This window comes from Formica exsecta, unplaced genomic scaffold, assembly GCF_003651465.1.
Source record: "Formica exsecta isolate Colony F162 unplaced genomic scaffold, ASM365146v1 scaffold192, whole genome shotgun sequence".
Classification (NCBI taxonomy): domain Eukaryota; kingdom Metazoa; phylum Arthropoda; class Insecta; order Hymenoptera; family Formicidae; genus Formica; species Formica exsecta.
In genome coordinates this window covers 812,588-829,263 of record NW_021849218.1, presented here as the reverse complement: position 1 = coordinate 829,263, position 16,676 = coordinate 812,588, and the positions used below count along the sequence as shown (strand labels likewise).

The 16,676-nt window shown below is 36.8% G+C and overlaps 2 protein-coding genes across 3 annotated transcripts; one reads left to right on the top strand and one right to left on the bottom strand.

Moving 5' to 3' along the window:
• Positions 1 to 13,414: 13,414 nt before the first annotated feature.
• LOC115233982 lies at positions 13,415 to 14,567 on the top strand. Its single transcript, XM_029804660.1, has 2 exons — positions 13,415 to 13,719; positions 13,827 to 14,567. Exons 1-2 carry the CDS (start codon positions 13,623 to 13,625, stop codon positions 14,540 to 14,542), a joined length of 813 nt encoding a protein of 270 aa, XP_029660520.1. The 5' UTR covers positions 13,415 to 13,622; the 3' UTR covers positions 14,543 to 14,567.
• A 71-nt stretch (positions 14,568 to 14,638) lies between these two features.
• On the bottom strand, positions 14,639 to 16,440 carry LOC115233981 (epimerase family protein SDR39U1). 2 transcript variants are annotated; one of them, XM_029804658.1, is made up of 7 exons: positions 16,366 to 16,384; positions 16,145 to 16,281; positions 15,934 to 16,040; positions 15,586 to 15,856; positions 15,250 to 15,515; positions 15,061 to 15,174; positions 14,639 to 14,994 (listed from the first exon to the last, which is right to left on the bottom strand). In XM_029804658.1, exons 2-7 carry the CDS (start codon positions 16,167 to 16,169, stop codon positions 14,890 to 14,892), a joined length of 888 nt encoding a protein of 295 aa, XP_029660518.1. In that variant the 5' UTR covers positions 16,170 to 16,281; positions 16,366 to 16,384; the 3' UTR covers positions 14,639 to 14,889. The 2 variants fall into 2 exon arrangements, with proteins under 2 accessions (XP_029660518.1, XP_029660519.1); XM_029804659.1 differs by having other exon boundaries at positions 15,586 to 15,846; positions 16,145 to 16,440.
• Between the last annotated feature and the right edge of the window lie 236 nt (positions 16,441 to 16,676).

Below are 16,676 nucleotides of genomic sequence, written 5' to 3'. Positions count from 1 at the left end.
TATATATATATATATTAGTGGCCTTATATATTACGTCATGCACAGAGCTGTGAATATCTTAAATCAAATTTATCTTAACGCACGAAAAGATTGAATAGGAGATTACAAAGCGTATCGGTAAAAAATATACAGAGCAAAGCTTGTGTGTTGTATTTCTCTAACGGAATATGTATACAGATCGATAATAATCCGATGTTTCCGAGAATTCTAGATTCTAGGACCGTCATTCTGGCGTCGTTGATACAGGTACGGAAATCCATGTGGTATTTCTCTCACAGATGTCTTTCGAATACCGCGCAGTACATTGTCATGGAAACTCGGCTACTTCGCCGACCGTTTCATCCGCGCCTGGCGATACACAATGCGTGCGGTATTAACCGAAATATGGGAAAAGGGGGGGATTCCGGCGAACATCGTAAAACTAGCAACTGCAGTCATGTCTTAGAATCGTTTCGGAATACCGTATACAGGCCTTTCTCGGAATACCGTAGAAACGAGACACCTGAATCGAATACAGATTCTACGACTTCTACCTGGACTTTGAAAAATTTTTTTCACCTACCATTCACCTTTTTTTTCAAAATTTTGAAAAAGAGAAAAATTATATATAGTCACGTCTCTTGTTGAGATATTTAAAAAGATACGATACAAAAAACAATGCCGTTTATACGAATGGCAGTTTTCAAGAAAACCTGAACGTGAGTCATTGTTTCATCGTAAAACGGCGTGATGGCTGTAAGGAGCGAATAATGATTACGGTACCCTCACATCGATTACGGGGGGCCCTCGGTAACCCCTGTCGTCATAATTCTCGACAACGAGTCGTGGCGCGGCTCGTGTTCTAAAACTAGGAGAGTCGTGAAAAAGTCCAGAAATGCGCCAGCCACCCAAGAAAGTTATTCGACACCGCTTTCCGTCTGACACGTAACAGCGTCAAGTATAAAAGTGTTTCTCTGTCTTCCCCGCTCTTTTTTTCTCCCGCTTTTCTCTTGTGAGGTCTACATTTATCAATCGCTCTAATCATACTAGACACGAAACAAGATTGGTCGCGTTACAATCGTTTATACATCATTCTGCTCAAAAAATCTTAACGTGAAATATATTTTTTCTAATTAAAATCAGAGAGAATTCGCGCGATAAATATTCTATAAATCTCTATTTTCGCAATTAATTTTATCTTAACGAATTTTGACACCAATAAACTCTTTTCCCCTTCTTCTTCGAGCGTTCTTTCGAAATATGTCGTATCTCAATTTCCGAAAATATTGAAATATCGCTCGCGAGCGCTGGATAATCCAAGTGAAGCGGGAATATATATATATAAAAATGAACGTGCGAGAGAAGAAAGAATATGATGGAGAGAGGGGGAGAGGAGAAAGAGGAAACGAACGCTCTCGCAGGAAGAGAAACGAACAAGAGGATCGCGGAGAAGAGCAACGGGAGAAAGATTCGAGAAAAAGAGAAAGAGTGAGAGGACAGGTAAGAGGCGTGCAAAGGTGACCGAAGCTAGCCGGCCTGGTCGGTTTGGCCCCGTGGGAACGCGTTGGTGGCCAGCTGCACTGATTGCCGTGAGAGGACGTGACGTAGCGTCGTCGAGGCGCACGCACGCACGTACACGCACACACGCACACACGCACGTACACAAAGTCGAACGTGCGTCCGCACTTGCGCTTGCGTGCCGTAATTGGCGATGGTAGTGGTGAACGACGAAGTCGCAGTGGGGCCCTTAGGGGGTTGAGTATACGTCGAGAGAGGAACGGAGGGACCTAGCCCGAGACCGACTGACAGGAGGGAAGAGGGGGACTGCATTCCAGAGAGGCGCCGGCCAGTCTACGGCACACCTGCGCGTTCGGTTGAATCACGGCGCCTCCGACATAACCGAATCTCGTCGTCCTTCTCCGATTTATTGCGTCCCAAGCCGCTCACTCCGTCGTCGTCGTCCGTCCTCGTCACGACCACTTGCGCGACCACCCTGCCTCTCTCTCTCTCTTTCTCTCCCTCTCTCTCGCGCGCGCTCGGCCTCGTCTCTCGAAAGCATCGGTCTCCGTCTCTGTTTCACCGAAGCGATCTATCTCTTTTCGACACACTAATCTTCTCTCTCTCTCTCTCTTTCTCTTTCTTTTTCTTTCAAGAGAATAAGAGTGCGACCGCGTGGCGCGAAGTGCGTGCGTCTCCGTTCCGTGCGTGACGACCTGACGCGATGCGGTGTCCCTGTCGTTCCCTCTTTCTCTCCTCCTTCTTTCGAGCGCTCGCCATTATTGCCCGTTCCATTTTATAAGCGGCGGTCTCGCTCCCTCCTCCCCGCTTCTTCGACTTTACACGGATTTTCTTTTGGTTTCCGATTCTCTCCTTTATCTCTCGCGCATACGTGATTCTTGGATTCCGCTCCTTCGCACCGTGGGAGGATAGAGGATCCGCGGTATCGCGCGATATCGGATAGGATGGGGAGCGCCGCGCGGGAGGGAGACGCGATGCGGGGTGAGAGAAAGAGAGAGGGGGGGAGAGAGAGAGAGAGGGTGATAGACTTCGGGGAGAGCAGCACCGATCTTATGTAGAATCGGAGGCGTGCAGGTGTCCGTCGCCGTCCGACGCGTCTCTGTCAGTGCCGCAATCTAAGACAGCCACCGCAGCAATGGCTACAAGCTGACACCTGTTTCCTGCCAAGATTTCGATGTATATATGTATTTGATGATGCGCATTTTATTGTCTCGCATTTCGCTTCTCGAGACATGCCAAAAGTCCGCGGTCAACAAAAATTAAAAAACTAAATCGAATTAAAAAAATTCAATTACACATAGATGTTATATAAACTATTTTGAATGCTATTTGAATTAATTTATGTTGATTTATATTGTTTCGCTTAATAATCATTTCAACTGCATATTTATATTGATGCAAAAGAATCTTAAAATTAAAATATAAATGAAATGAAAATATAAAAGTTGTTAGAATTTGATAATCTGCTAAATAAGACTAATACCTACACATAAAACAATAATTTTTATAAACATATATTATAATGAAAAAAAAAAATTTTCTCTTAGAAAGTAAATTTAAATTCAAAGTTAAATTAGCTAGTATTAGTTATTATTAATATATTATCGGATATTTCTAACATTTTTAACTATTTGTAACTTGGAAACGGATGGTTTTGATAGATCCACATTCGTTCTTCCTCATCATTATTTCTTGAATACTCTGTAGTCGTAAAGGTCCGTTATCGCAGATCTGACAAAGTCTACTCCTCAATGGTATACTTCGAACAAGGCATCAGAACTGAAGGAAGGGGGGAAATGTGAGATGAGAATTGGACGATTTACGCGAGGAATATACAGGCGGCTACGATGCCGCTGCGCCGGATGGACGCGAGGGACCTGAGGCTCATTCAGTGACGTGGGAACGTGTGCAGATACCATTCATAAGTCGACCATATGATGTGTGGAGTGGCATAAATGCCCGTATGTGAGCCCGTAAGTGCGCACATGGTCGAATCTTGCGCGAGGCTCCTGCCACTCTTTTTATATTGTATATCGTTATCGAAGCGGCACGAGGCTCCTATAGAGAGGTATTAATTATTTACAGCTGTCTCGTTTATTAGTACAACCCTTGTCGAAAGTATATTTCTTATTCACGCCAGAAAAGAAATGCGGTCGTAAAAATCTACATATCACGCTCTCGTATCAGTTTAAATTAAACGAAATTTAATGAATATTAAATGAATATATAATTACGAATCGATATAAAATTTGTGAAGAAAGTATATAAAATAAACAAAATATAAAAATTATAATTAAATATATCCATCTGTCACAGTGAAAAAATATTTTTTTCGACAAGTTTGATTAAATACCTGACATTTATTCTACAAGATTTAGAAAAATATTGAAGCTTTTGTATATAATTATATAATTAAATAAAATTATTAATTATATAATTATATAAAATAGTGCGCGTGTTTTGCATTTTTTTCTGATCCTTCGTGAGATATAACACATACATATCGTTCACGCTTGAGCGGACTTCGTAGCCATCGCTAACGCAAACTAAGAGAACTCCCAAGAACCCGCGGTCTTACCTTCACAGCTTTACAATGAGCGTTGTAGGAGAGAGATAGAGAGAGATTCGTGGGAGCCTGTTTTCCGTTCTTACCTCGTTCCATCGAGTACGCTGTTCCAACTCGTCGTTGTTTTGTTGTCGGACAGCCTTCGAAGAGGCTCGAATTTCTGCCAAGATCGGGGCGCCTTGGGCGATACGTCCTTGAGCCGTTAAAAAAAAAACTTGAAAAATGAGAATGTTATAGAAGAATAAATGTACGCTATCTCTCAACATTCTTATCCACATGATACGTCCTAGAAAAAAAAAAAAAAACATTTCAATCTTTGAAAAAAAATGTCATTCTACATGTTAAATATATGTTAAATAAATGTTTAATTTTTTTTATAAGAAAAAGAAATAGAAATCTGTCATCTTGCATAATATTCCATCTCTCAACTGTGAAAAAACTTGAATTTATTATATGTATGTCGGAAATAATATAAATTCTTTTTTTAAAGAAGATGTATATTTAAAATGTTCAAAATATAGCATAGAACGCTTTAAGATACTCTTTTCGATAAGAGGTATAACGATAAGCCGTGTAACGTTGATAGCCTCGAAATGATCAGCTAGTCCACGTGACCAGATTTTCGTCGTATCAATGCGACGAGTTCCCGATTCAGAGTGCTGGCGTACCTGCGGCGCACACCTGTACGAGCGAGACCAGGTTTATCGCCGTGGCGGTCTAGGTAGCCACCTGTGCGCAGGAAGAGATGGTCGCACAGGTGTCTTTTAAAGCGTTTCATTAATTACAAATGGGCAACCCGACGTGAATTCTCCATGGTAGCTTCAGCTGTTGTCATATTTTGCGCACTACACCTGGACAAATCCGCAAGTTTTTTTTATTTGACCTCGATCCCCAAAAGTAGACAGTTCTCTGAAACTGTAAGAGAGAGAGAGAGAGAGAGAGAGAGAGAAAGAGACAGAAAGAGAGAGAGAGAAAGACGAAATCGTGTACCACACGGAAGTAGGATCGTATAGCACGATCGTATAACGCTAACGAGCATGTTTACTCTTGGCCGCGAAGTGAAAAAAGAATGCAAAGTCGTCGATGATGCAATCACGTTGCAAATACGCTGGCGCAATAAATACCAACCATGTCGGCCGGGGATCAAGGCGACGAAATGTATGAGTCTTAAATAAACGAAACCTAGCGTATCGAATGAAAAGCGAGTTTCGTGAAGTCGAGATAGCCGTAGGTCACGAATATAATTTTTCTCTTTGTCCACCCGTCTATTGACATTTCTGAAAATCAGACCGTTATATTATTCTCTCATAGGATTTCTCGTGAAATGGTCAATCTTTTTGTTTGCCTTAGCATGGACAAAAGGTGTTTTTCGCCTTTAGATATCGAGCTGTTTCACGGCTCGATTGATTTTCCTCCGACAACTACTAGTATTGTTTGTGACAATGAGCCTTTCTCTTTTTTTAAAGAATAATTTTGTAGAAAGACCGGTTGAAATAAACGATTAGCTATAAAAGTGACATCAAGTCACATTTTTCATCGGACATTGAGACACAATTCGGTGGGTTCGATAAGAATATATATATATATGTAATGATAATAAGGAAAAAAATAAAAAAAAAAATAAAAAAATAGATGATATTGTATTAATATCAGCGCATTTGTGTAGAAGTGTTCAAAAAAAAAGTTTGATACATTTTATAACAATTTATCTTTACATTAAGATTACTTGATTTTAATGAGCCATTGGAACAATTTAATAGATTAAAATTAAAAATTGTTTAAATTCCTCAAAAATTCGACTCTCTCGGAATCGCTATATACACGATGATCTTCTTTCTGAAAGGAAGAAATAATTCGAATAAAACGTGAAGTGATAAAAAAGGGAAAAAAATTCGGACGTATCGCGAAAAGTATATTCCACGAGCACGACGCACGTGTATCCAGCCGGTATTTGCGGGATTAATCCGACGCATTCGAAGCTCGAAGCGAGTATGTTTCCGAGAGCGTCGATGCCCGAGCACTTCTTCGCATTCCTTTTCTTTGCCTCACGCACAGGTCGCGATGAACCCTATGTAAGTCCCGGGTGAGCCTCGTCGTCCCTCCCACACGACGACCACCCAACAGACGATCTCGAGTCTCTCTCTTTCTCTCTTTTCCTCTTTCTCCTGTTAGAAATTCCTCTCCGATTTATCGTACGTCACGGTGGAACCGCACGTCTATTTATCCAGTCGGATTACACGATCTCGTCGAGGACCAACCAAGCCTAGATATTGTATATGCTACTACTACTACTACTGTCTGCTTGCTACCAACTAGTAGCGAATCATTTCGCTACTTGCCTTTAAATGATGGAGATGGAGATTAAGTATTCGAATTAAGTATTATTATTATTAATAGAAAAGCGATCTTAAATATTGATCGTGTCTTGTACTTTCACATTTTTTTTACAGAAATTAAATTTGTGATTATAAGAAAGTTAAACTAGTAAATGTATATAATTAAAAAAGATAGACTCTTATGGTCTTTTTATCTAATTTCAGAGATTACGTAAGATTAATTTTATGGACTCTGAAATTAAAGAAATCACCGTAAAAATAACTCGCAAATTTAAAAAGCTTAGCAGACATACAGTAATAAAACGGAAGCTGGGAATATCGCGACACACGAAGAGTGAGAAGAGTTAGAGATCAGCGAAAAACCGCGATGGAAATATGTACGCACATTCAAACAATAAAAACACACGTACCGCGGCTGACAGTGGGAAGAAAAGGGGGACGGAGGCAATCAAAAGAATGAGAGGTGGAGAGTTAGATAGCCGTGCATAATAAAAGGAGAGAAAAGGAGAGAGAGAGAGAGAGAATCTCTCTCGAGATGAGAACGAAGAGAAAAAGGAAGCGAAGAAGAACAAGAAGCCGGCTGAAAGATACAGGTAGATACATACGTACATACAGAGATTCAGGCGAGCACAAGCACGCAGACGAAGAGAGAGAAAGAGAGCGAGAGAAACAGGGAAAGAGGAGAGTGGAAGGGAGAGAGGGAGGAGGAAAAGAGAGAGAGTAAGAGAGAGGAGAGTAAGAGGGACGAGAGAGAGGGAGAGAAAGAGAGAGAGAGAAAGAGAAAGAGAGGCACGAAAAGGTAGGTGCCGGCCGATACCGTGCCTTTCTTCCCCTTGCCACCTTGTTCGCCGTGGCCGGCCAAACGGCGGGGGGTAACGGAGGGGTCCATAGCGTGCGCGATCTCGTCGGCGGGGTCCTCATAGCAGCGACGACGACGACGACGACGACGATGACGGTGATGGCGATGGTGGGCATTGCGGGAGGAGAAAGGGAGTCAGCCACGGCATCGCGAGGGGGGACTAGAGGGGACCTGGCGACAGACTGGCGGGCGCGCACCTGCACTGGCTCGGACCGACGAGAGAGCCGACAGTCAGGGGCGCACCTACCGAGCGCAGACTCCGCGTTCTTTGAGACGACGACGTAGCCGAGCGAGGAGATACAAATCACGCCGCCGTCGCCGCCGCTGCCGGAGCCGGTGCATTCTTCGTTCGCGCACTTATCTCCCGCACTGGCGCACCGGGCCCGTTCCACTTTCAGAGATCTCGCCCGTCTTATTTTCCGCTTTCTTTTTATCTCGCGTTCCTCCTCTGCTCTCCTCCTTTGCTCTCCTCCTCCTCTCCTCTGTCGCTTTCTTCATGCGAAACGCTCGTTTCTTTCGGACCATTTTGTCGAGGTATAATCTCGCGCATTAGCGTAAACTATTCGAAAAGATCTAGTGTTAGGTAAAGCAATGTGAGGATGGTACATTGTCTTGTTCGAGTTTGATCTCTCATTTCTTAAAAAAAATGTGACTTCTTTATCTTTTTATCTTTAAGAGATTGTAAATAGATTATAAGAGATTATAATATCAAAAATTTTACAGATCTTTAAAAATAAAAATATTAATCTTACTATTACTTATTTTAATTAATAATAAATTAATCTTGTAATGAATAATGTAATTAATGTTAATTTTTTATGCGAGTTAAAAAGAAAGAAATTTTTTTTGTCGCATTCTGAAACTTTTAAGATATCTTGTTGCAGACTATTTAAGAAATCTTTGTATGTTTTATAATTTGCATATAATAAAAATGCAAAATGATTATTATTATATCTATTAAAAACTATTTGCCATAAATATCGTCTGCGCATTACGTATTATTTATTATGTAGATATAATTAATTTTATAAACGATTGGACGGAATTTTAATGAGAGTGGTTATCTGGAGACACAGTTTATAATCTATGTCGTTATGAATTTTCTGTATCGAGCGGCACTGCTGTTTTGAAATACATTCGCATTTACGCGAGTAGAAAGTTTCGATGCTCGTCTCTAGGTAGCCGAGCTTATAGGCACTATGCAATTAATCGTAATATTCATTAATTATCCGATATAGATGGCATATCCGTGTAATTAGACGGTTGGTTTCCAGTCGGGGTACTTTTTTATTGTATATGTATAATATAATTCCGACATAGGAGTAATCTTATGTTCCTTACATGTTAATATGGATTGGCAAGAACTATATGCTAAAAAATAAATGAAGGACTTCGATATTTTTTATGATCATGATTAAAATTCTGATATTGCTGTTACGAGGCTTTTTCCGTCTAATTTTTTAAAGATAGTTACACAAAATATTCGAGTTTGTTTCACTTTTTAATTTTATATGCTTCCTATAAAGTTCAAATATTATAAATTAATTTTATTTTATCTACTTTTATCCCAATTGCAGCATCAAGCAAAAGTCACAAAGCTTAACTAATGTTAGTTATGTAAAATTTAAAATAGCTATTGAATAGTAAGATTTCATTGAATCAAATCTAGAAATTAAATCTGTATGGTTTTATCTTTGAAGAACAATAAACTCATTTGCGGTTGCTATAAAAAGAAGCAAATGTATGTGTGTATTATGACTTACGATATTACAGTTTCGAGATTTTAATAGCAAGATAAAAATGCCTAAAAATATGAGATACGGATGAAGTAAATGTAAAGTAAAGAAAGAGATAGCATGAATGTTAAACTCGTCGTAATTAAAAGCATGATTTAAACACACTAATCATTTAGATAGCCTGATGCGATAATATTTATATCTACTGTATGTATGCTACTTTCTGGCTGGGTTCATATATCAATGAAAATTTTTAAAAATAGACATTCATGTCGGTTTAACACGATAATTAGTGCATTAATTGATTATTTTTTGCTATAGCTATATTACGGCATATATGTTTATACAAAATGTTCCTTGAAACTCGAGCCAATCATTGCGCTTATTGTTAGAAATAAAAATGAATAAGTTTTCAACATATTTTTTTATATAAATGAACCCCTTGCATTACAGATTTTAAAAAATTCTAAAATAACGAATAATTTTTTGTATATTCTACAATAGATTATTAATATTGCGTATTAGACTATTATTTTTATATCACCTGAATATTTTTATTCGTAATACACTTATGATACATCGCAGAATCATTACGTAGCAAAGTTATGACGAGAAATGAATATAAACTTTTTTCTATCCAGGAGAGATCTCCCTTTCTAAACTCCGTCAATCGGAGAAGAGACCCAGGTTCTCGATGGCGTAATAAAGCCACCTTCGACACGGAAGGTCGCTCATGAATATGGATCGGGAAAGTAATCGCGAAATGAACGATAGGACGGGCCGTAATAAGTCGCCGCACGCGATTATGATGTAAGCCCGATTTATCCCGGGCGCATATAATGATCCCGGGAGCAGAGAGTGTGTGCGCGACGAATACCTTCACTTTCCCACTTCTGTCCGTCTATTGTCCGTTTTATTGCGGCGAAGTGTCGCTCGTTCTCTATGCGCGGTCCTCTCACGATGCACGTTTGACCTTTTCGCGCGGCGAATATTTTTGCAAAATCTGCGCGCGCTATTGACGACCGTGATTTTAACGCGAGGTCGTTATGATGCAAATCGTGAGGTCCTTCCAGTTTATTGCGTTCGTTTAAATATCGGATTTCACGTTCACGCTCACACACGGTAGCGTCGTCGATTAGCCGCGCGACTTTATCCTCTGTCCTTATCGCGCCGGACAAGATCATAGATATGAAGCAAATTAATCCTGCAACTGTACATTCGAAATAATTATATATAGCAATCGAGGTAATTTTATAATTCTATTCCATATTTCTTTGCAAATGGAAACTGTATGCGTGTGTTGTAAAATTAAAATTTATTTTAATTTGCAAATATTTGAAATAAAATCATTAGTTTTTATTTAAATAAAATAGAGCCAAATTATAAAGATGTGTAACGTTGCAATTAACTTTAGGTTAAAGTTAATAAAATTCAATTCTACTACTTGATAAACTTCTATCTTACTAATTCTAATTAAATGTAAAAAAATGACAGAAATCAACCGTCCGTAACGCACGGTAGGACTTACAAGGCGAAACGGAAAAACGTAGGCGATGAATATATGAGATTTCGTTCGAGCGGTTTAATTTATTGCTACCTTCGGAATTGTCACGCGTTTAACAGATAGCGGCGTGCTCGCCATAAGATTTGTGAGAGTGATTAAAACATCGCGCTGCCACTGATATTTGCATATTTGCGACCCAATGTGATATTTTAATCGGAGAAAGATCGCGCTGCTGTGAAGGTTGAATCCTGGTGTTATCACATTTTTCAAATATCATTATAAAGTGATTTTGTGTAATGATATAGTGTTAACAATGTTATAAAATATATAGTATATGTTTTTTTTTTGCACAAAGATACATCGTAGAATAATATTCCAGCATAAAAATTTATGAAATGTAAAATCAAAGATAAAAAATATCGTGCGATTACCATGCGATTTAGAGCACATGTAGAACGCGACTATTCCCGAATTTAAAATCGGATAAAACGGATAATCACACCTGGTATAACAATGTACGCGCGTACCGTATCGAAGTAGATTTCGTGATATCGAAAGCACTTTTTGCTTGATAATCGCGTACGCTTTAATCGCTCTCTGATACGTGAGCGACGAACTGCGAAAAAAGCACGTAGATATCGCACCGTGATGCAGCACTTGTGTTCGAACAACACTTTACATTGTAAATATTTTCTGACGATGGCACAGTTTCGCCGAGCACAGCCTTATACGACGAGTCATGATTCACGCGTATTTAAGTTCGCAAGAGGATATTCAATCTCGTATAAAAAAAAAAATAGATTTTTTTGGTAACTAGATATTCAGATGTAAAAATTAAAAAAATATGACTAAAAAAATTTAATGATGTCATAAACATTGTTATTTTTATTATTGCTAAAATTGTATAAATCCTCTTATAATAAATTTTACTCGAAACTAGTGTAATATTTTCTTATAATTAATCTTATTAAATAAAAAAAAGATTAAAAGATCGTCGATTTGAGATAATACAAGTTGCACGGTATATGAGGTATTATATCTATATTTCTCTTTGTGTGTGACAAATACTGCAGACACAATGATGATATATGGGGAGATAATAAATATCAAAATCAATGATATTGATAAATTTGTTCATAATTTTCATAAATTGCAATCTCTCTCGTGCAAACTTTTCGCATCCCCGTTTTCACTAAAATATGTTATTGATTACATTAATACGATTATGAGACGAACAAGAAGGTGTATATATGTCTAAGAAAGAATGGGAATAAACTCTGTATAAAAAGTTTTCAGAATATAAAATTAAAGATGTGTTAATTCTATATAAAATATGATAAATAAAATGCCCGTTAATATCTCATCGCAATCGTACAACTAAGTAATTTGTTTTCGGTACCGTAAGAGGAAGAACCGCAAAACGGTAAGACTGAAAACTGAGCTCGGGTGAGAATGCTCGTTAAGTACTATTGCACCGGTATACTTATACGTATATGTATTATATGGAAGCGTGTTGACGACGATTACGTTGCCGCGCGAGGGAACGATCGTTTCGTCTTTGGAACACGTGTGTCCTTATCAGTGGTCATTTTTCTCGCCGGCCACGATAACGGTTTTGCGAAGCGTAATTTTTGCCTGACGAGACGGTCTCACGACCTTCGATATTTTTTTCGTATGTGTGTGGGTGTATATTGTACGGAATGTTAACGTTTTTATATTATACGTGACATATAAGTTTTTGAGATACGATTTCTCTCCATTTTTAATCGATGCATTCTGCGGTCTCTTATTTCAATTCTATCAATTCTATAAGATAAAAATTAATATTATTTAACTACAATTAGTCAGACAGCAAAGTTTATTATCGATGGCAAATTTCATGAAAAACATTCGCTGTTAACTTCATTGCGTTCTGTAGAAAGGCGATTAATATGTTAACCTGCAACCACCCATTACCTAATTTTTTAAATATATAAGTGAAATAATTATTAAAAAGATTATATTAATGTTATTATTGTTGATTGCAATTATATATTTTGTTAAAAATAGTCTTTTTCTGGCACTACCGACAAGAAATTTATTAAAAATCTATATATATATATTTACATACCTCATCGTCTCGATATGACTATCGACTACTCCTACACAAAACCACACGTCATTCCTAACGGCAAGTTGTACAAATAGCGACATCTCGCAGACGTTTCTAGAAAGCTATAAATAATTACATAGAATATTAAAGTAGCGATAGAATATTAAAGTATTCCATGAATTTTTTCTTTTCCATGAATAACATATAACAATAACATTTTGAATCGTGTCATAAAATGATCAAAATTTCACAGATTAGATAAATTTAAGCACAAAAAAGCTGTAATTGAGCAATATTTATACAAAAATATATTATATATATATATATATTATATATATATATTATATATATATATATATATATATAAATATTGTATAATATTATATATATATATTATATATATATATTATATATATATATTATATATATATATTATATATATATATTATATATATATATTATATATATATATTATATATATATATTATATATATATATTATATATATATATTATATATATATATTATATATATATATTATATATATATATAAATATTGTATACTTGCAAATGACATACACAATTGAAAATAGATATATATATATATAAAATTCATTTGCAAGTATACAATATTTCTAAGTGAATTAGATTAAAAACGCAGAATTTCGTAAATCGCGTCGTTAATTGCGATTTATTATTATTGTGAATTATTTTATTGCTCCGTCCGCATATTTTATTCTTTTCGATTTTCCGAGTAAAATAATTTGTGCTATTTCCGTTCTATTAAAATTTTTGATTCAAGAGTGCGTTTTTTAACGATAAACTACCCCTAAACTATATTTTACTCCGTTGATTGATAATTGATATCATCATGAAAATAACAAATGCGCGGCGCAGTTTCAATTAATCATAATTAATCTTCGGCGATTCGCGTCGTATGTCAAAATTCTCTCACTCGTCTTATCTCGATTTTGCGTAATTACGGGACATCCGTCAAAATTCTTCCCGTAATGTTAATTCGTGCGATTACAAAATGATTTTGATTGCGAAACCTCAGCTCAAGGTTTTGGATAAAAATAAATTACACGTATCTCGAAGGCCAGGATGCACTGCATGGTTATTGCTTGCCTGTAAGAGACTATTTTAAATTGCTACATTTCAAATTTAATATATAAAACTTGTTTAATCTATGAATTGATCGATATAATCGGTTATATACGTGGATTACATTTTTCAGTATCGGTGATAATTTTTATCGGCATATTTAGCCGCCTTACGAGCAACATCTACTTCTTAATTATCTTACTTTTGGGCGAGATTATGTTCGGACTAGACAGTTTCGGAGAATGGGAAGACTTGATATTGTACAAGCAGGAGAATAAAGCTATTGTCCAAAAAGCTATTTGGAGCGATAAATTATGTTCGGGTAATTCGGGTGAAATCTCTCTGATGAGACTCACCGACATCCGACACGTTGGTGTCTCTACCGACATGGGTCTCTTTATCCTCCACAGAAACGGGCAGACAATCACGCTTAGTATGAGAGGCTTAACGAGAAAGGAAATACAAAGCCTAAGGAAAGAAATCAACTATTTCTTGAACATGGGTCGGCTCGAAAATCTCGATTTTTCCTTGATTGGTTCTTCGAATCGATTATTACTCCCTTCCGATTCTGAAGAGTATTTGTCAAATTTACCAAGAACGTGTCTACCTATTACCAATGAGCTTACTGTTTCGGACAATATTTTAAACAATAGCAAGGCATATCATCGAGTGCAGCAGAATCTAAGCTATCCAACTCTAATGTGTGGAGTACGACTTAATAGCTATCAATCGGCGAGTTTGAAAAGAGGTCTTTATACAGAAAATTCAAAACGTCTCGACTATATTAAGTATACCAGAAATATTTCTGCCATTCCTAATCTGATAAAGGTTAATAAAGACCATAATTAAGTCTCCTTTGTTTACGAAATGTGTTCTTGATATTACTGAGATTTTTATCTAATTCGCAATTGTCGGCTATAAATAAATTTGTATAACAAAGTAAGATTTATTCTTTGTGCTGCAATAAATAATTTATTACTAAATAACAATAACGCATGTTGTAAACTATAAAGAGGATATCTTAAAACTTGAGAACTATGAAACTGATGTTTCATCACGAGTTACTAACACAATTTGAGAACAACATATATTATACATTCCATTATTATAATAGCTTTAAAATAATTAATTAGGTAATGCATATTTGGCATTTAGTCTTTCATCATAACTTACATTTTGTACAAAATATATGTAGTTCATTCAACAAGTTGCTTACATGCATTTTCGATATTCGGATATTGATATAGAAATCCTATCTCTGTAACACGTTTTGGCATAACTTTCTGTCCTTCCAACATGATCTATAGAAAAAGCATGAAATTATTAAATTATTGCGCTATCGAGATTGTTAAATATACATTACTAACTTTTGCTCGATCTTCACTGAATAATATCTGCAGAACAAAACTTGGTACAGGTATGGCTGCGGGTCTTTTCATTGCTATTGCAAATGCTTTTGTAAATTCTTTATTTGTTATAAGCTGTTAACAGCAATGTGTTTAAATAATGTTTTTTTCTTTTTAATCAGGTTACATTGTAAAATATTTATATATTACCTGAGGCGCAACTCCATTTAATATACCATGCACTTTACTATTTTTCAGTGCAAATATAAACATGTTAACTAAGTCACTGATATGTATCCAGGGCATATATTGATTTCCAGTTCCTATTGGTCCACCCAGACCAAGAAAGAAAGGTAAATAAATTTGCTTGATCATGCCACCGTTTCTTCCTAACACAACTCCGGACCTTATTGTCACTTGTCTAATATTGCAATCTTTTGATAATTTTGCCGCTTCCTCCCAATCGTGAGTAAGTCCTGCCAATATGAATAATTAATTTACAAATATAAATATCATATGTGTTAAAAATGAAAACTGAGATTCTACTTGAGAGAAAATCATATGGCTCGCATTTGCTTTCTTCTGTGTACATAGTGCCATTGGGCTTGTAATATGCAACTCCTGATATAGTCGCAAAAACTGTAGCCTTGGTATTCTTTATGGCATCTGCTAGAGCCTTTGTCGTTTTCACCCTGCTATTCCTGACATTCTGTTTGAAGCCCGGCGACCACCTTTGCATGGGATCAAGTACATTCTGACCAGCAATGTTGACAACGGCTGATGTGTTCTCTGGCAGACCATAGCGCTCTAAATCATTCTATACATGTCACAACAGTCATATTTCAATAGATTCTTTCTCATTGAAAATTTAAAAAATCGGTTATCACGACTTACCCATGATATTCTATTCGGTCCTGGCATTCGAGAGATACATGTGCAAGATACACCCTCGAGGTTCAGGGATTTTATCAGCTGTGATCCTATGAAGCCAGTACCACCACCTGAAAATATTACATAATCTTATTAGTGACATAATTCGATTATGCACATCTTCTTTAGCTAATTATAAATCTAATAAATCAACAAATTACAAGCGTATGCTCACCCACTACTACGTGTTTTAAAGCCATGTCCGAGAATAACAAAAATTTTACAATTTTATGTCAGAGAATAAATTTAAATTTAAATTGAATCTCTTCTCATCGATTGTGATACGTTATTCGTTAAACGTTATTCTTCAATCTATTATTAAGTAAACATTATATTAAACTTATATAAATATATCTGACATTTTACACATTATTTTGTTATGAGATACACAAATACTTCTTATTCTTCTTATGTGAGACACACTGGCCGACACGGCCAGATACCAGATACACAAATATACAAACTTTCTATATTTATTACTTAAGGGTCGGCCGGTCGGCAGGAATAATGTTATATAGGCTGCGTTCCAAAAGCACGCTTACGCGCTGAAAGCGTGTTCTATCTTTGTTATTTATGGAAAGTTGAACAAGGACAAAGCATGCTCATAGCGCTAAAAGCGTGCTCCTGGAACGCACCCATAAAGGAAGGTTAAAGCCTATCGCACAATGTTAGGCGATATCCAATGAGAACACTGCTTTTTCGAAAAA